Below are 20,757 nucleotides of genomic sequence, written 5' to 3' on the forward strand. Positions count from 1 at the left end.
ATAAATGTCTTAATTCACAATCCCACAAGGGTCGTAGATATCAATATGCCAGGGGGGATAGTGTATGGGAATTGAGGGTCATAGTAGGTCAATACTATATAAGAAAATTCCTACAGAGAGTGAGTCAAAACCCCTACTCCTATGGGGCTAGTGACTATTATTGTCTGTTTCTTTACTTATTCGAAAATGTAAACAATTATTTCCCAATGGACTTATTACAAAGTTCCTGTGACATCAAGATCATTCCTTCTCAAGGCTTTTCATTATATATTGAGACTTACAGTCTTAATTTCATTTTGGTTTGCCCCAAGACTTCCACCAAGTCTAGGGGATCTGTAGGGAACCATCCTTTCCCAAGATACATCATGCATACTTTCTGCTATTAATTCTTTTTTCAGTCTGTCCCTTGTGGTCAATCAAGAGAAATACAGATTTGAATCTCTATAAGAAGAGCAAAGGTTCTCCCTTTTTTAAACTTTGAACTGAGAAAAAAAAAAAAGAGCAGCAGCCCCTGCCATCCAGAAACTTGTCTGGCACTAAGAGCGAGGCCATATTGTTCTCCCATTGTACAAAAACAATTTCAGAAAACATCAACATCAGACAAGGTCACTCTGAGACCATCATAAAGTGAGGCACATACAAGATCACCATGCAACCCACAAAATACTGATCATCCTCTTATCTAAAATGAGTAATTGCACTTTTTAGAAACCAATCGCAGCTTTATTCTCATTTTATTTACTTATTATTTTTGTTTTTGAGACAGAGTTTCACTCTTGTTGCCCAGGCTGGAGTGCAATGGCACGATCTCAGCTCACCACAACCTCAGCCTCCTGGGTTCAAGCGATTCTCCTCCCTCAGCCTTCCGAGTGGCTGGGACTACAGGCATGCGCCACCACGCCCGGCTAATTTTGTATTTTTAGTAGAGACGGGGTTTCTCCATGTTGCTCAGGCTGGTCTCAAACTCCTGACCTCAGGTTATCTGCCCACCTTGGCCTCGCAAAGTGCTGGGATTACAGGCGTGAGCCACCGCACCCAGCCTTTATGCTTATTTTAGTCAGCTCTCCTTATATATGAAATTTTTTGAGATCTTAGTTGTAGAATTGCTTCTGGTTCTTGACATTATGTCATCCAAAACAAAGTCTTCCTTCTTCAGACACTTCCCAAAATTATCCAACCAAAGCCCACAGCCTGTAATAGGTTCTTTCTGACACCTTTTTACTGATATACCCAGAGTTCCCTATGGTGTGCATTTTCCCTAGCTGCAATGAACAATAGATTCAACTTAATTATAGGTGTGTTTCCATTGGTCTTTGGCTGTAGGGCATTAATAATATTATGTGCTATTAGTGCATTAATAATATTAATAATGCCCTACAGCCAAAAGTACTTTTTCCAGTGCTAGAGATCCACCAGGCTTTCTGCTAAAGGTCACTCTAACATTACTGACACTAGTCAGTTGTTTGTCTTTTAATGCTTTTGCCAGCTGAAATAGTTTATCTCAGAGTTTTCTATGAGGATCTGAGATTTAACTCTGCTCTAGGTGTTGAGAGCAACAAGCTCATAGTGCCAGTTGTCTTGTGATTAAATGTCAAAAGCCTTAATTAAGGCTCATTATTTTCTCCTTTGTAATAGGTCGGCTCCAAGGCTACACAAGCAGCAAGAAGAAAAGGAAAAACTCTGTTTTATTAAAGCTCCACTTGCCTATCTATCTTGGTGGAGGGTCAAGAAAAGGTTTATAACCTATTTGCAGGTTTTTGGCTCCTGTTTGCAGCATAGAAACCTCACAGACAATAGGTAAGCCTGCTGGGCCCTGGCCTATAGGGTCTGTTCAGGAAGAAGAAGGATCTTCTCTCTAAACCTGTGAGATGTCTTCTAGACTCTTTTATAGATTGTTTTTATATTGTATGTTTGATCATTTTGTCCTCCCCTAACCCCCCACCCCCTTTGGGCACTATCTCAGACTTTAAATATACTAAATAACTTTGGCAGTATGTGAAAAATGAATTTTATGTCACTAAGCGATTCATGGAAATATTTTTTTAGTACCTACATGTACAGATTTCTTAACCAATTATGTATATTTGAGTTCTTAAGAATAGAAGTAACTTTTTAATGACCCTCAGGTACACATATTTGTATTAAAATAAACCTTGGTTCCTGACTGTCATCATTGGTCACTACATTTTTTTTTAAAGTTGCAGTTGCTTCCCAACCTCTATTTATCTTTCATTTATTTACTCATCCCTTTATTCTATTTATTTCTAATATAATGAGCACCTATGAAACACACCCTATCTCAGACTAGAACATCAATAACTTAAGCTACTCAAGCTTTCCTATCAAAGAAATGCTTCTTTATAGCACTCAAATGCACAAGAATCCAAATGCATAGGAAGCATTTCTTAGTTGTCTTGATTGTGAGGTGAGTTATTTTTCTGTGTAGTTAGAAGAAAGATCTCTGAGAAGTTGAAGATCACCTTCTGCCCCCTCCCTATTGAAGATTGACTGCAATGATGTGGGTCAAAGAAAGAAATCATTTTAAGAGTAGAAGCCAAGCAGGAGTACAAAGGCTTTGTAAGGAGTAGAGAACAGAGGAGGAAAATAGTCTTGAAAGAAGGGATAGAGTATGCTACTTTTGTTGGCAAAAAAGAGTCAACATCTAAGGCCATCCCTAGTTACCCGTTGGCCTGTTAGGTACATATATTAGGTGAGGTTTTGACGTTGGGTGAGGACATTGCATTAACCACTAAATAGATCAGATTAATCCCGTGAAGAGGAGATAGGAGGTGTTTCTGATAAATACTGCTTTGAAAATTGGCTGCAAGGCCAATACTCATCAGAGAGCTCCAGTTGACTATGGGAGTTAGACAACAGAGGAAAGTAAACTCATGACATATTTGAATTTCTCTTTACAGGAATTCAGACTCAGTGGTGTGGTAGAAGATAAAATAGTTTGGGTTATTTCTGTGATAACATGAGCAATCTGGAAACTACTCCCATTTGTGAGGGTAAATCTCTATTATGATACATGGAAAATAGGACAGATGCTAATTCAGGTAAGAAAAGGTCTTTATACAAATATTTACCTTCAGACCGAAACGTTAATGAAGATGGAGAAGGAACAGCTACCAAGAAATTAGGGATAGTAGGACACAAAAAACCTGGTAGTGAGTATGAACCAGTCTGGTGCCTTGCCTCCAGAGGAGCAGCAACGTAGCAGAGCTACTGGACAACCAGCCTTGCACTTCCCTAGAGCACAGACCAGCTCACTATGCAGCCGCCAAGAGATAAGCACCCAAGGAGAACCTACCAGCCATGGATCCTCAGAAAACAGACCAGCTCAGTGGCCCAACCTTCAGGGTACAAGCAGCTGAGTAGGCATACCAGCCACATAAACTTCTGCAGCCAAGGCCACTGAGGTACTTGCAGGCACCACTGACATTAACTACAGCTAAAGAAGCTGCATGGAGACTACATTACTGCATCCACCCAGAACAAAAACAAATGTACCTTACCCAATTAACATGCTAGGACACATCTGCAGGTGTAAGTCTTTTCCAATGAAAGCTACCCTAAAAGTTAGAAAAGGTGATTATTCCATCAGATGCACAGATGCCAGTGCAGGGATACAAGAAACATAAAAAAGCAAGGAAACATGACACCACCAAAGAAACACAATAATTCTCTAGTAACTGACCTCAATAAAAAAGTAAAAATTTATGAATTGCCTGAAAAGGAATTCAAGAAAGTGAGCTTAAGGAAACTTGTGAGACATGAAAGAACACAAACAGATCATTCAACAATCCTGAAAAACAATTCATGATCTGAATGAGAAATTCAACAAAGAGAGAGATATCAGAAAAAAGAACCAAACAGAAATCTTGGCGCCAAGAAATTCAATGAATGAAATAAAAAATGCAATTGAGAGCTTCAATAGCAAAATAGATCAAACAGAAGAATTTTTGAACTTGAAAACAGGCCTTTTGAAATAGTCCAGTCAGAGGTAAAGAAAAAAAAAAAGGAATGAAGAAGCCTATGGCACTTTTGGGACACCATAAGTGAACAAATGTTTGCATTTTGGTAACTTAAGAAGAAGAGATGAAGAAAGGCAAAGAAAGCTTATTTAACAAAGTAATAGTTGAAAACTTCCCAAGTCTTGGAGAGATATGGACATCCAGATCCATGAAGTTCAAAGGATCCCACAAAGATTCAACCCAAAGAGGTCCCCTCTGAGCATATAACCAAACTGTCAAAAGTCAAAGACAAAGAAAAAAATACTAAAAGCACCATGAGAAAAGCATCAAGTCACATATAAGGGAATTGCCTTTGGACTATTAGCAGATTTCCCAGCAGCAACCTTGCAGACCAGGACAGAAAGGGATGATATATTTAAAATACTAGAAGAAAAAAAAGCTGCTAGCCTAGAATACTACACCCAGCAAATCTTTGCTTCAGAAATGAAGGAGAAATAGTCTTTCCCAGATCAGCAAAAGCTGAGGGAACTCATTACCACTGGACCAGACTTACAAGAAATGCTTGAGTATTTCTATTGGAAAAAAAAGTTTTCATGATAATTGCTACCAGAAAAAAACATGAAGTATAAATCTCACTGCTGGAGGTAAATGCATTATCAAATTCATAATACTTCATTACTGCAATGGTGATATGTAATGTTTCTAATCTCTAGTATGAAGGTTAAAAGCCAAAACAGCTGGGTGCTGTGGCATGTGCTTGTAGTCCCAGTTATTTAGGAGACTGAAATGGAAGGCTCATTTCAGCCCAGGAGTTTGAGTCCAACCTGGGCAATGTAGTGAGACCCCATTTAAAAAATAATAATAATTTAAAAAAATGCAGCTCTGTGGGATGCCAAAAAATGAAAATTGTAATAATGATTATAGCTATGATAAGTTGTTAAGGAATAAACAATATATAAAGATGTATATTAAAGCAACAAAATCATAAATTTAGGTGCAGAATGAAAGTCTAGAGTATTGGTATGCAATGAAAGTTAACTTATCAGCTTAAAGTAGTCTATTATGAGAGATTTTTAATGTAATCCCCATACTAACCACAAAGAAAAAATTACAACAGATATACAAATGAGAAAGAGAAAGAAATCAAAGCTTAACACAACAAATACCCTAATCAAGCCACAAAGATAAACATGAGAGAGGAGGAAAGGAACAAAGGATAAACAAAACAACCAGAAAATAATGAACAAAATGGCAGAAGTCCTTACCTATCAATAATAACTTTGAATGTAAATGAAATAAATTCCCAATTAAAATATACATAGTGGCTGAATGGATTAAATAAAAAAAAAAAAACAAGATTCAGCAACATGCTGCCTACCAGATACTCACTTCACCTATAAGTCACACATAGACTGAAGTGAAAGAATAGAAAATGAAATTCTATGAAAATGGAAACCAAAAGAAAGCAGGGGTAGTAATACTTACATCAGACAAAATAGACTTTAAGTAAAAAACTGTAAAAAGAGAAAAGGTCATTATATGATGTTAAGGAAATCAATTCAGCAAAAGGTTAGGACAGTTGTCAGTATATGAGCACACAACACCAGAGCACCCAATATATAAAGTAAATATATAAAGCAAATATGAGATCTAAAGGGAAAGAAAAATAAAAAAAAATAAAAAAGGACTTTAGCACCCTCTTTCAGCAATGGATGGATCATTCAGATAGAAAATCAACAAAGAATTATCAGATTTAAATTGCATTCTACACCAAATAGCCCCAGCAGATATTTACAAAACATTCCCCTCAATAACTACAGAACGTACATTTTGCTCCACAGCACATAGAACTTTTCTCCAGGATAGAACATATGTTAGTCCAGAAAACATATCTCAAGCAATTAAAAAAATCAAAATCTTATCAAGTATCTTCTCTTACCACAATGCAATAAAAACTAGAAATGAATACCAAGGGGAACTGTGAAACATATACAAATATGTGAAAACTGAAAACAAGTTTTTGCACAACCAGGGCATCAATAAAGAAATTAAAAAGAAAAATTAAAAATTCCTTGAGACAAATAAAAATGGAAACATGACATACCAAAACCTATGGGATACAGCAAAAGCTATTCTAAGAGGGAGTTTATAGCAATAGATGCCTACATCAAAAAAGTATAAGAATCTTATATAAAAACTTTATGTGGCACCTCAAGGAATGAGAAAAACGAGGGCCAGCTGAACCCCAAACTACTAGAAGAGATCTTTATCAGATCAAGCAGAAATAAGTGAAATAGAGCCTGAAAATAATATAAAAATCAGTAGCACAAAAAGTTGGTTCTTTGAAAGATAAACAAATGTTTTAGCTAGACTAACAAAAAAGACTCAAATAAATATAATCAGAGCTAAAAAAGGAGATACCACAGAAATAAAAAGGATCATAAGAGACTTTTATGAGTAATTATATGCCAATAAATTGGAAAACCTGAAAGAAAGAAATAAATTCCTGGACACATGCAACCTACCAAAATTGAACTACTATGAAGAAATAAAATACCTACACAGGCCAATAATGTGTAACAAGAATGAATCAATAATAATAAGTCTCCCATCAAAGAAAAGCCCAGGACCTGATGACTTTACTGCTAAGTTCTACCAAACATGTAAATAATAATATCACTTCTTTTCAAACTATTCTAAAAAGTTGAAGAGGTGGAAATTCTTCCAAACTCATTCTATGAGGCCAACATTATCAAAACCAGACAAGGATGACTTGATAAAAAGAAAACTACAGGCCAATCTCCTTTATCAACATAGATGCAAAAATCTTTAACAAAATATAAGTGAAACAAATTCAACAGCATATTGAATAGATAATTCACCACAATCAAGTGAGATTCATCCCAGGGATGCAAGGATGGTTCAACATATGTAAATCAATAAATGTGATACATCACATTAGCAGAATGAAGGACAAAAATGACATAATCATTTCAATAGACAAAAAAAATTTGATAAAATTTAACATCCCTTCATGATAAAAATTCTCAGCAAATGAGATATAGAAGTAATATACCTCAACACCATAAAGGCCATAAATGACAAGCTCATAAATAACATCATATTGAAAAAGTTGAAAGCTATTTCTCTATGATCTGCAACAAGACAAGGATGCCACATTTATCACTTTTGTTGAATATACTACTGGAAGTCCTAGCCAGAGCAATTAGGCAAGAGAAATGAAAGGCATCCAAATAGGAAAGGGGGAAGTCAAATTGTCCTTGTTTGCAGATGACATGATCTTATATATAGAAAATCCTAAAGATTCCACAAAAAATTGTTAGAATAAATAAATTCAATAAAGTTGCAGGATACAAACTCAACATGCAAAAATCAGTGGTGTATCTATATGCCAATAGCAAGCTACCTAAAAAAAGATATCAAGAAAGCAATCCATTGACAATAGCTATACAATAAATACCCAGGAATATAGTTAACCAAGGAGGTGAAAGATCTCAAGTGGAAACTATAAAATACGGATAAAAGAAATTGAAGAGGACATAAATAAATAGAAAGATAAGAATTAATTGCAAAAATTAATATTGTCAAAATGTCCATATTATCCAAAGCAATTTACTAATTCAATGCAATCCCTATTCTTCACAGAAATAGAAAAAAAAATCCTAAAACTTCTGTGGAACCACAAAAGACCCCAAATAGCCAAAGTAATCCTTAGCAAAAATAAAGCTCGATGCATCACACTACCTGACTTTAAAATATACTACAAAGCTATAGTAACTAAATCAACATGGTATTGGTATAAAAATAGACACATAGATAACTGAAACAGAATACAGAACAGAAATAAATCCATGCACTTACAGCCAACTGATTTTCAACAAAAGTGTCATCAACATGCATTAGGAAAGGAGAGGCTTTTCAATAGATGGCACTGGGAGAACTGAATATCCACATGTAGAAGAATAAAATTAGACCCCTGTCTCTTACCATATGTAAAAATCAGTTTAAAATTGTTTAAAAACTTTAATGTAATACCTGAAACTGTAAGCATACTAGAAGAAAACATGGGAGAAACAATTCATGACATTGGTCTCAGCAAGAATTTTTTGAGTAAGACCTCAAAAGCATACAACAAAAGCAAATATAGATAAATGGTACTATATTAAACTAAAATGCTTCTGTACAGCAAAGGAAACAGATTGAAGTTAACTTGAGGAATGGGAGAAAACATGCAAACTATGCATCTGACAAGGGGTTAATGCCTAGAATATATAGAAAACTCAAATAACTCAATAGCAGAAAAATAAACAATTCCATTTAAAAATGGGCAAAATGCCTAAATAGACATTTCTCTAAATAAGACATACTAATGCTTAGCATCACTAATCAGGGAAATGCAAATTAAAACCATAATGACATATCACCTCAGTCCAGTTAGAATGGCTATTATCAAAAAGACAAAAAATAACAAATGTTGGGGTAGATGTGAAGAAAGAGGAAGTCTTATATGCTGTTGTAAATTAGTCCAGCAATGATGGAAAACAGAATGAAGGTTCCTAAAAAAGTTAAAAAATAGAAGTACCATAGGATCCAGAATCCCACTACTGAGTATATATCCAAAGGAAATAAAATCAGTTATGTGGAAGAGATATCTGCATTCCCATGTTTATTGCAGCATTATTCACAATAGCTGCATGGAATCAATCTAAGTGTCCATCAATGGACGAATGGATAAAGAAAATGTGGTGTATATACACAATGAAATACTACTCAACCATAAAAAGAAATTTTGTCATTTGTGGCAACATAATTGGGCCCAGAGGACATTATGTTAAGTAAAATAAGCCAGGCATGTAAAGACGAATACTGTATAATCTCACACAAAAGTGGATTCTGTAATTTAAGAAGTTGATTTAACAGCAGTAGAGCTTAGAATAGTGGTTACCAGAGGCTTGGGAGGGTAGTGGGGCAGGGAAGATGGGGATAGACTGGTCAGCAGGTACAAAGGTTCAGTTAGATAGGAATAAGTTCTGGTGTTCTATGGCACAGTAGGGTGACTACAGTTAACAATATTATTTGTATATTTCAAAATAGCTAGAAGAGAGGATTTTGAATGTTCTTACCACAAAGGGATGATAAATGTTTGAGGTGAAAAATATGCTAAATACCCTGATTTGATCATCACAAAATATATACATATATCAAAACATCACACTATACCTTATAAATATGTACAATTATTATGAGTCAATTAAAAGTAAAATAAAACTTAAAAAAAAAAAGAAAATTGGTGGCCTAAAGATTTCCATTAGATAGTTGGCTGTTTCTCCCAAGTACAGGGTTAAAAATAGCTGAAAAGAAGTTACGATGTTCAGGGAAAGTAGCAAAGAGTACACCAGAGAGACTGACAGGTGGACAGAAATCCTCTGACACCAGCTGGCCTCATGTAAGACTAAAACTTATTAAAGCTGTCAAATGAAAGGGAGTGCAAGAAAGCTTAGGGCCCTTGATGGTCCTTCTTGAAATGTTTCCCAGAACAGGGGCAAACATCAAAGGCCTTGGAAAAGAATGAAGTTGGCAAACTTCATTCAATGCTGTATTGGACATTCCTTCATTCAACAAATATTAAAACCCACTAGATGGTAAGCTTACCCAGCAGACATGGTGAGATCAGCAGTAGGCTTTGTTTTTAGTGGAACACCTGTACAAACAAAAGAATGTGAAGTGTGTTTTAATAACTGGAAGATACTTAATCTGGTTGGAAATAGAGACTTGTGGGGAGATACCATGAGCCTGGACACATCAAGTGGACCTAGATACCTGAGGACCTTGAAAACCATTTTAAAGGCTTTAGCTGGGTTGCATCTTAATCAATGTGAAGTCACTGGAAGATTTTTATTTGGGTTTATTAAAAATTTTTTCAAAGTAATACATGCACAAGGTAAAAAATTAAATAGTACAGAAGGACTTAAAATGAAAAACACAGTTTCCCATCCCACCCTTTTAAAATCTAGTCCCATTCCCTAGAGGTAACGCTTTTAACAATATTTTAGATCGTCTGGTAACTAACTTTCTAACTTTAAATAATATGTTTGAGCAATAATTTCTTGACTTATTGACTTTACAACATCTTTAATAATTCCCCATTACAAAAGATAAGGATTTAACTTACGCTATCACCACTTTCCTTTGTCCATCTGTCTCCAAATGTCTGATAGTTACATCACTTTTTAATACATCTATTGGTTTGATTTTATAGCTTTGAACAATATACTAATCCTCTAGTTCTTGTTCCATTAACTGAAGATCTTTTCCTCCCCACTTTGAATATATAAGTATCTCTACCTTTGATTCCACCTCTCTTCCTCTAATTCTCAATCTCTTTCTGCTTTCTTTCCCTTTGTCAGCATTACTTTCAACTTCAGTTCTGAATAAAAAATGAAGCCTTTCACACTTTGTTAATAGGCTGATCTGAACACTGAATACTAATAAATGATATCCACATTATTTTGGCTATTTAAATACTTCTTACTGGGAGCCTAGTGTAAGCTAGGATATTTTCTTCCCTACACACCCAATATTATCATGCCTGTGCCACAGAAAAGGAAATGTACCTATCAAGCCTCTTATTGTTCATGAATAACTCAAAATCATGCCTCATTTTATTTTGCTCTATAATTGGACCTGAATTTTTTGATATATTGTTGATTTGTCTTTCTTTTTTCTTGACTAAATAATCTTCTCAAGCATCCCAGCTCTTCAGTGATACTATCTATGGCACTGAATGCACATTCTTCCTGGAAAACCCAAGACAGTGTGCTCTCATCTGAAATTAGTCTGCTGGATAGCTGTCACTCTAGGGTGAGACATCCTTTTGGATAACTGTCACTCTAGAATGAGACATCCTAGGTAAGGTCCACTGTTTTATGGATCCCATTCTTCTTCTTTCCTGGTTTTCATCCTCATTTTGCTGGAGAACTTCCTCAGGATACTTCCTCAGTAAGGGTGCAAAGGAGGGAGACTTTCTGAAAATTTGCCTGTCAGAAAATGTCTTCACTTTGATATTCTTCTTGACAGTTTGCCTTACTATGAAATTCTAGGTACAAAAATTTTCCATAAGCTCTGTGAAGATGTTGATCCATTGACTTCTGGCATTCAGTGTTGCTGATGACAAATCTGTTAGCAGTCTATTTCTCATCCATTTTTGTGTTGAGCTAATCGTGATGACCTCATTTGTTTTCTCCCTGGCCACTTTAATATCTTCCTTCTATCCTTAATATTCCAAAATTTTACAATATCGTGTCTAGATGTAGATTGTATTGGGCCCTCTCAATCTGGAGACTTAGCTTGCTCTGTTCTTCAGTTCTTTTTCTTTTTATTTCTTCACCTACACTGTCTCTGTTCTCTCTTCCAGGAACTCAGCATTACATATTGATTGTCTATGTCTTTTTTCTTTCTTTATATTTTTCTATTTCTTTTTGCTCTTTATCTGGAGAGATTCCCTCAACTTTATTTTCCAGACTGTATACCAAATACTTTTAGCAGTCTTATTTTATTTTCAAAGAGATCTTCTTATTCTCAGTCTTCTCTTTCTTTTCTTGCTTTTTAAGAGACAGGGTCCCACTCTGTCCCCCAGGCTGGAGTGCAGTGGCACCATCATGGCTCACTGAAGCCTTGAACTCCTGGGCTCAAGTGATTTTCCCACCTCAGCCTCCCAAGTAGCTAGGACCACAGGCACATGCCACCATGCTTGGCTAATTTTTAAAAATTATTTTGTAGAGACGGGGTGTTGCCATCTTGCCTAGGCTGGTCTCGAACTTCTGAGTTTTCCGTTTCTTTGTAGTATCCTGTTTTTCATCTTAAATACACCTCAAATCTCTCTGGAGATGGAATTAAAATTAAGTTATTCTTTCCACATTGTCTTTGTTTCCCTCAGAGTTTGTCATATTTTCAAGGCCCCTGATTCTACCTGGTGACTTTTCTTATTCCTCTTCCCTCCCCATCACCCATGTCTGGGAATTTCTAACTCACCATTCCCATTTAAGAATCAACATAACTGTTAACTTGTATAACAGTTGGCACGGGTTTCCTCTGCTGTTGTACAGTTAGGTCTGTTTCTTCAGCAAACCTCTTCTATACCTGAAGGCAACAGGCACTTGAGTAGGAGGTCTCAGCTGTCAGTAGAGGATTAGCTGACTGGCTGGGGGTAGGGGCACTTATTTCCACTAGAAGAGAAATTTTTTTCTGGAGCACCAACTCTTATCTCTCTGCAGGCAGCCTGTTCAATTCCTTTATATAAACAACAGCAACAATAACAAGAAATTTTTAACTGGTATCAATAGTGGAGACTGCATGTGTTCTGTGCATAAGAGTTGGGGGAGAGTAGGAGAGGGCTCAATCTTACAACTGGAGTAATTCTTCAGTAGACAAGCTTTTCAGGTGCGCAAGTCTCTTTGGGGTTATGTTGTTCAGATCAGCTTATATTTTATCTGAAAGGTTCTTCACTCTTTCATTATCATGCTTCATCCACTTTCTCTCTTCCAGAAATATGCTGAGATCTTCTCCACTTATAACCAAATCCCTTCAGTTTTCTTTGCTGAGATGTGTCAATTCCTTTTTGCATTTCTTGACTTCCATTTCAGTGGGGCCTGGGGAGGGAGGGAAGGTAAACTTATGTTTAGTCCATTATCTCAAATTAGAAATTCCACTGGAGGCTTTTAGACACGGAAGTAACATGGATAACTTTATATTTTAAATATATCCCCGGGATGTACTGCTAAAAATATATTAAAGAGGGCAAGAATGAATACACATATTCTCAAAGATGGAGGATCTAATTTCCTTTCTGAGAACATGCAGTGTTTGGGATCTCTGGGAGTCAGGCACTTCACTGAAATAGTCCATCATTCAAAATCCAACAAACTAGAGAACACTTTCATGGTACCCTAGAAAGAATAACTGAAATTTGAATAACCCAGAACCTAAAAGATCTGGCTGATGCTAAAGGGCTCACTCCAGCACTGTCTATTGGGAAGCACTTCAGGAGCCTACCTTAAATTCTTTGAATTGTCATTTGGGATAAACAAAATGACTTTTTGTTCTGATAAAAGTAGATGATGGGTAAGTATATGCAGCCAAAGCTCTGGCAAGTAAGGATATAATGATCCTTTGTTTGCTGGTTGGCTTCTTTATTTACCCATTGATGGGGTCATTCAGAGCACTGTAGTTATGAATGCCCATTCTGTAATCAGAATGCCTGAAATTCAAATCCAAGATCAACCACTTATTAGCAATATAGCGTTAGATAATTTACCTTATCTTCATTAAATTCAGTTCTCTCTTTCATAAAATGAAATGGGAGTGATAATAGTTGCCATGTCATGAGATTATTGTGAAGATTAAATGAAACAATCTATAGAAAGGAATCACTACAATAACTGGTACACACCCAATAATTGATAACAATTATTTTAAATGTTGAACAAATATCCAATGTCTCATGTTTAAAGTGCCTAGGCAATGGATATTCGTGCAATCAGGAGAAATAATCCTAGGACCGACAAATAACATGATAAAGAAATCTACTGGGAGGCCGAGGTGGGGGGATCACCTAGGTCAGGAGTTCGAGACCAGCCTGGCCAACATGGCGAAACCCTGTATCTACTAAAAATACAAAAAATTAGCTGGGTGTGGTGGTGGGCACCTGTAAGCCCAGCTACTTGGGATGCTGAGGCAGGAGTATTGCTTGAACCTGGGAGGTAGAGGTTGCAATGAGCTGAGACGGTGCCATTGCACTCCAGCCTGGGTGACAAGAGTGATGATACTCTATCTCAAAAAAAAAAAAAAATCCAAAGAAAAAACTCTATAGGTCAAATGTTACAGTCTACATATCTACCCAATTACCAATTAAGCAAATAAAACGATATATTAAAATAACTAAAATAAAAAGTGAGCTGAAGAAAAACTGGCTGGATGTATATGACATCAACCAAAAGGACCCAACTTTAGTTAAAACTATAAAGAAATAGGGGATTCTGAATAAAATTAAAAGGAAGTAAGTTTGAGTCAACTCTATCCAATTATCTTGTTTCAGAGTAAAGTCCTCTATGTGTGTGGACTTTTTCTGCCAAACTGGTGAGTAACTCTTGACAGGGACTGTGTCTTGAATCTGTGTTACAGAAATATAAACATTGTCATGAAACCAGATACAGTCTGTTTGCTAAGGACAAATGTCATTATGGAATTGATCTGGTTTCTTCAAGACATCTACTCTTGATTTAATCAAAGAAGGAATTGGCTCTGTAAGACAGAATTGTGTAAGGAGATCAAGGAAGAGCTCCAGATTCACAATGGGGTTCTTATAAATAGCTTTACAAATCTAAGTTAAAAAAAACTAAATTGTTTAGCTATTTTTAAAAAACTGATTATGAATTTAGAGCTCTTCCTTTAGATTCATAATGCAACATAGCAGAATCCTTTCAGAGGTTGCTGTATAAAGTGCAAGATGGGCTAGGATTAACTACAACTGCCTCTGTAAATATCATCTAAAAGTAAAGTCTAGCTCATAAAGAGTATTGAGTCAATTCGATAATAATAATGGCAGCAGACATTTTCTCAACACCTACTATCTGCCAGGGACTGTTGTCACTGCTTTTTAAAGGTATTATAAAAGGTAATCCTCACAATAATCCTATGAGATAGATCCTATTTTATAGATGAGAAAACTAAATCACTGAGAAGTTAAGGAAATTGCCAGGGTTATACAACTCGTAAGTGAAAGAACCAGGATTTGAACACAGGGAAGCTACTTGTAGAAAGAGTTATTCTAACCTCTAAATTCTGGAGACAGGATGGAAAGTAGTAAGCTCATTATCCTGTGGACCAGCATAAAATAGAAAAACCCCTTAGATGACATGCTCTGCAGACCTCACAAGCCTCTTCAGAATTTATCAGTCTGAACCTCCACGACAACCCTGTGAACTGGGAATTTTTATCCCCATTTTACACACAGGAAATGAGAGTACCAAGTTGAAATGACTTTCCCGAGAGCTAACCCTACCTAGTTCTGGGCTCTTCCCACTATACCAGAATGCTTGTCTAGCACTTTGAAAACTGCTTAAGTCACAAAATACATGAGTCCATCCAAGAGCTGTCTGGGTCTCATGGTAAATTTGTGTTCCAGTTGACTTTTATGGTCAAGTTTTTGGAACAACTGATCAAAAACAAAAGCCCAAAGGGAGTCCTCAGGATGCCAACATGAGAACTATCCCCTCTGGGCTATGGCCTATGATGGTGAATCCAGGGCTGATATAGAAGCAGATGCCAAAGCTCTCGGAACTGGGCCAGTGCAGGGTCAGGAGGGAATGTGACAGCTGAGAGAGCAGAGGAACAAGATGCAGAAACAGAAGCCCTTGCACCTGAGAAATTCTGATTCTACTTTTGGCTGTGTTCTGAACCCACTTCCTAGAGACAGAAGTCAGTAGTAAGGTATAGGGCAATGAACTAAGAGGACAAGGCCAGACCCTGGGAGGCAGAGGTAGAGGAGTGAATCCCCACCTCTGCCTACCTCCCCAAACCTCTCTACCTGCCACCTCGATGGGCACTCCTTACATCTGTGTGAGGAGGTACAATTTCATAATATTTTCCTTCCATTCAGGCAGATAGGCCAGGCTGGTAGCCACTTCCTTCTGGATGGGCCAGGCCCAGGCCTCAAAGAACGGAGCCAGGTTCTTCTGCACTTGGTGGGAGAACATCTTGACCCACAGATTCATTTTGTCAACATTGTCTGTGGGCAAGTTGGTCTGGTTCCTGTACTCAGTGAAGAGACGGATGAATGGCTCCCAACCAAAGGCTTCCTGGAGCTGGAAAGAGAAAGAAAAATGCAGATGACATTTGGAAATAAAAGAGGGTCCAACAACAACCACTATAGTAAGTGAACTTAGTGTATGTAACCCCTTACCCATTAGCTTCACATCTATCACTGACTTGCTCTCCTCCATTTTGCCTCCTGGCCTCATGCCCTGCTCTCCCACATTCTAATCTTAGGAAGGGCCTTGGGACCAGCACGGTGCTCAACACCAAGTGGACACTCAATCAGTGAGGGCCATGGTAATAACTGCAATGCTTAATATCAATATTTTCTACCGGTATCATTATCCATATATCCCACTAGATCATGCAAATAGAGATAGGATATTACACAAGGATTTAAAATTGGCAGAATTGGAAGAATCCTCTTCTCTCTCAAGAGTTGAAAAGTGAAACCTCAACAATAGGGAAACTTCCACCTCATCCTGACACAAAGAAATCCTCATTAATCATAGATCTTTGTCAATGTGCAAGGCTATTAAAATGGCCTTTGGGGAAAAAAGTGAGTTGGATAGAAGTAGAAGACTGCAGATTGTCTGGGTAACTAGAATTAAGAATAAGTTGTAATTTTTGAAAAAGGCAGCCTTCCTGAGGCTGTTGAGTTACAGTGCTTGAATTATGAAGCACTTGAACTGTTCCCCAGACCAACTTCACATTTATTTCACCAATGAGAAACTTGGTGTTCCTGGGGCAAAGCAGCCATAATAAGGTTAAAATGGAGCCTCCTTGGCTGTTTCCCATAATTCTCATGGCAGTGGGAATGAATAAGAGAGCCTCCAGCAGGTGGAAGAACCAGAATAGAGCCTGCTTGGCCTGAGACTGAGTTCTGAAATTCAAGGTGATGAAACTCTCCAGTTTCATGCCAGGAACTGATCCAGGCATTGCAGGGAGAGAACTGGGCATTAAACAACTGGTCAAAGGCAAGGCCACCTCCTTGTCCAGGTCAGTGAGGACTCTTGGATTGCCTACATAATGGGGACTCTGAGGCTCGGCCAAGGCATAATGAGAAGATAGTACATTCATCTAAGGAAAAAAAAATAAGTCATATCCTATGGATTATGTGTATGGTTGGGGGGGACTGGTTTTAGATAGCTATTAAGTAGGAGAGTTTGGCTTCAGTCTCAGGTATGTCTGGCTTTAAAGCCAGAGAGAGTGAGTATATGTATAGTACTTTATTTGCCTCTACCATTTTTAACCTTTCTCAATGCTTTCTATTTACTATCATGTATCTCTATGGGGTGGAAGGTGAGGCTCAGGCAATGAAATCCACTTAAGGGTCATGCAAGGTGATGCACTGAGAGACATCAATACGACTGTGACAGTTGGATTTGTCAGGGCCTCCCATATCCCGGTGTGGGAGACAGGGGCAATGGGTGGTCTTCTGGGCCACTAGAACATTATCCAATAGTTGCCCTGATGGTCCCCACAATAGGGGTCCCCCATCACCCGCCATTCTTGCCCAGTACCTGTAAATACGTTTCCAGTGCGGTCCATGCATTCCAGTTTTTCACATTGGGACCCTTGCTCAGGTAGATTCTGACTCTTTTTTCCCGAACTGGGGGCCACAGAGCAATATTGGCACGGCTTCGAGGAATGCCCAAGACTGTCTCATGCACATACACACACCACAGGTTGCAGGTGGCCTCGGTGGTGTGTGGTGGGAACTCCCACTCCTGCCGCTGCTGGTTGCGGCCCAGCTCGTGGACGGGGCCCCACAGCCCCTTGGTTCTGATGAGCTTCTCGTTGATGAGCTCCTGCACTGACTCCAGATGGCACATGATGGGGTACCCTGCATGCATCCAGCCTGGAAAATGCGGAAGGAGGGAAGAGAGAGTTAGGGTCCTCCCCATTTAACTAGTAATATTCTTCTATGTTTTGTGTCTGTTCCAAAACACTCAGTAACCCCAGCCAAATTCCAGCACACCATAATACTCAGAAAAGCAACCCAAACCAAGACCCTGCTAGGTGTTCCTTCTCCTCTTCTCATTCTGTAAGAATTCCTTCATCTTTACTCTGACCCAGAATAGTGTGGCTATGGAAGGAGATGCAGCTTATATATAAGGAGCCGTTCATGTTACCATTCAATTTTTCTATTTTGATGAGGATGCCTTATCCATGTGAATCTGTGTAACTATAACCTTTTCTCAAAATTCAGAGCTCTTTGAGGGTAGCTCCTCTCTCATTGTTCAGATATGGAGTTGCCATATCAACACAAGTTTACAGTGAACATCTGTATAAGAGAAGAAAATGAGGGTCCAGAGAAATTCCCATGGTTCTTTAATGTCTGTATATTTCCCTCATTTTTCATCTTCCTTGACCACAGGCAAAGATCACTTTATTCAGTGTGTTCATAAAGTTGTAAAATTCCCTGTTCCAACCCAACAATTCTGACCTAGGTCAAGGCCCTCTGCCATTTTTACTGACTTGGAGTCCCTGATGAATGCCTGTGAAAGCTCAGGTGGCATTTCTTGATGTCCTTGACATGCTGACCTAAACTGTTACAAATATATATATATATATATATATTTGCTTCCCATTTAAATAGCAAGGATACATCTATATGTCTTGCTAGCAAAATATGTTTCCTCTACTGGCTGCCCACTGCATGGCTGATGAAGGACAGGAAGGCGCTCAGAGGCAGCATGCACAGAGGGTTTGCTTGGAGCACCCACCCACTGAGATCTGCACGTCGGCAACAATCCTCTGAGGCAGGCGCAAAGGGAAGGGCTCAGCTCCCAGTCGTGCCACAGCCTGCATCACCTCGTCCCAGAGGTGGAGCAGCGGCTCAGGGTTCTCCAGAGTACGAAGATTTGCGGTTGGCACGGTCAGAATGATGTTGTCCGTGGCCAGCTCTCCCCAGGGCCCTGGATTCTCCTGGATACGCCTCTTCCACTCCTCCAGGGTGGTCTCCCCTAGGAAGAGAGACCATGGAGCTTGAAATCCTTTCCTAAATCCCTTAAATTACAACATATAGCTTGGACTCCAGGAAGAGAACACCAAAATCATGAACTGCCATGTCCCTCCTCTTTTTTAAAAAATTTAAAGTTGCGGGATACATGTGCAGGACGTGCAGGTTTGTTCCATAGGTAAACATGTGTGATGGTGGTTTGCTGCACCCATCAACCCATCACCCAGGTATTAAGCCCAGCATGCATTAGCTATTTATCCTGATGGTCTCCCTCCATCCACCCCTGCTACCCACCCCACTGACAGGCCCCAGTGTGTGATGTTCCCCTCCCTGTGTCCATGTGTTCTCATTGTTCAGCTTCCACTTATAAGTGAGAACACGTGGTGTTTGGTTTTCTGTTCCTGCGTTAGTTTGCTGAGGCCATATCCCTTTTCTCTATCCTTCTATGAAGTCTCCAAGGATGTGGTTTGGTCTTTATCTGTACAACCCCAAAGCTGAATCTAAGGAAGCTGACCCTCCTTCCTCTGTTAGCCCGTGTCTCTCTCCTTCTGCACCAAACAGGCTCTAGTCACCTCCTGGAATCCCATGCTCTCTGGAATCCTCATCTCAGTTCTTCCCCTTCCCTCAGGGGCACCCAGGGCTTCCACTCACCCAGCTTGTAGTATGGAGCATGCACAGCCCCCTTCACGGTGATGGGCACAGAACCCAGTTTGCTGTTCTGAGGCACAATTATATAGAGGAGTCCACCCCAGAGGCACGTGATCGATTTTGTGGGTTTGTCCAAGCAGCACCGGTTAATTACGAGTGGGCCTCGGAAAAGCTTGCTGGCCCTGGTCAGGTCATCTGTGTGGCAGCCAATCTGTATCTGGAGCAGAGAGATCCCCCCCACGGAGTCACCATGGGGCACGAGTGGGTGGAAGGAGAGAGCCCAGCAAGGGACTCAGGTTGGGTCATTTAGCCATGAACCCAAGCGAGCCCAGCCTTTCCACCACAGATGAACCATGTGTGATACCCCAAGAAACTGTAGCATTCCTTGGGGCATATGGACTGAAGTATATATAAATACTTTCCCAAGGCATTCAGACAGCTCCATAATGGGTCATGTTAGATAGACATTAATGTGAGGAGTGCCAGGTGTAACCTATAAGGCCAGTTCTGAGGAGGGCTGACTCCCACGCCCAGTCCCCTGCTGTTGCTAACAAATAGAACACTTGATCGCCTATCTTATGGTGGTGATTCTGGCATTTGGAATGGGGCAGACGGAACCCTGCCTTTTGCTGGTCAGAGAGAGGGCCCAGGGGGAGGCGGTGTGATCTGGCTAAGATAGTGGAGGGTTGATTCAGTTTCTCCCCTTTCTCCAAGCCCTCTTCCTGGGCAGGTACTTGGTAGAGTCCTAGGATTCTTTTCCCTGGGTTTATGCTAATCAAGTTCCAGGATAGGTACAGGCACAGAATAGATGCTAACCATCACAGTGACCCCCAAGGGGGATAGGGAAGGGCAGCAAACTAACTTTGCAAATGGGTTCTATGTGAAAGTGACAGGGGGAAGGTGAACTGGGCAATCGAGGAATGGTCCTGGATGTCATGGGGAAGAAGTTGAAGTCAGAAAGACCTTGTGCTACCATGGGCATGGATACGGAGATGAACAGTGAACTCAGATTTACTGAATGCCTACTCTGTGCTAGGTTACCTTCCATTTGATACCTCTTATTCCCTACTCTAGGACGTAAGTCAAAAGCACAAAACTTAAGAGCCAGAAATAAGTTAGGTTTGAGTCCTGGGCACTTATTTGTATTAGCTCTATACATTTCAATCAATCAATCAATCAATCAATCAGCTTTTCTGCACCTTAGTTACTTCATCCTTAAAACAAAGGTAAAATCACCTGCTCCATATTACCAACAGGGCTTTGTGAGAATCAAATAAGATACCGACTGTGCTAGGAAGAGCCTTTGGGTTCCATGTTACATGGTGAGGTGGGGCA

At 39.1% G+C, this 20,757-nt stretch overlaps 1 protein-coding gene across 10 annotated transcripts in view; it reads right to left on the bottom strand.

Moving 5' to 3' along the window:
* Window positions 1-9,886: 9,886 nt before the first annotated feature.
* The window catches only part of TCAF1 (TRPM8 channel associated factor 1), a 49,710-nt gene continuing 38,839 nt past the window's right edge, over window positions 9,887-20,757 (bottom strand). For 9 of the 10 annotated variants that reach the window (XM_055284352.2, XM_055284361.2, XM_055284357.2 and 6 more), the window contains 5 exons: window positions 19,426-19,639; window positions 18,539-18,778; window positions 17,333-17,670; window positions 15,609-15,859; window positions 9,887-12,646 (listed from right to left, as the gene is read on the bottom strand). In XM_055284352.2, the coding sequence (XP_055140327.1) occupies window positions 12,637-12,646; window positions 15,609-15,859; window positions 17,333-17,670; window positions 18,539-18,778; window positions 19,426-19,639 (1,053 nt within the window). In that variant the 3' untranslated portion in view covers window positions 9,887-12,636. Of the gene's footprint in view, window positions 12,647-15,582; window positions 15,860-17,332; window positions 17,671-18,538; window positions 18,779-19,425; window positions 19,640-20,757 lie in introns of all 10 variants that reach the window. The other variant, XM_063642318.1, reaches the window with a different exon arrangement.

Source organism: Symphalangus syndactylus, chromosome 6, assembly GCF_028878055.3.
Source record: "Symphalangus syndactylus isolate Jambi chromosome 6, NHGRI_mSymSyn1-v2.1_pri, whole genome shotgun sequence".
Lineage (NCBI taxonomy): Eukaryota > Metazoa > Chordata > Mammalia > Primates > Hylobatidae > Symphalangus > Symphalangus syndactylus.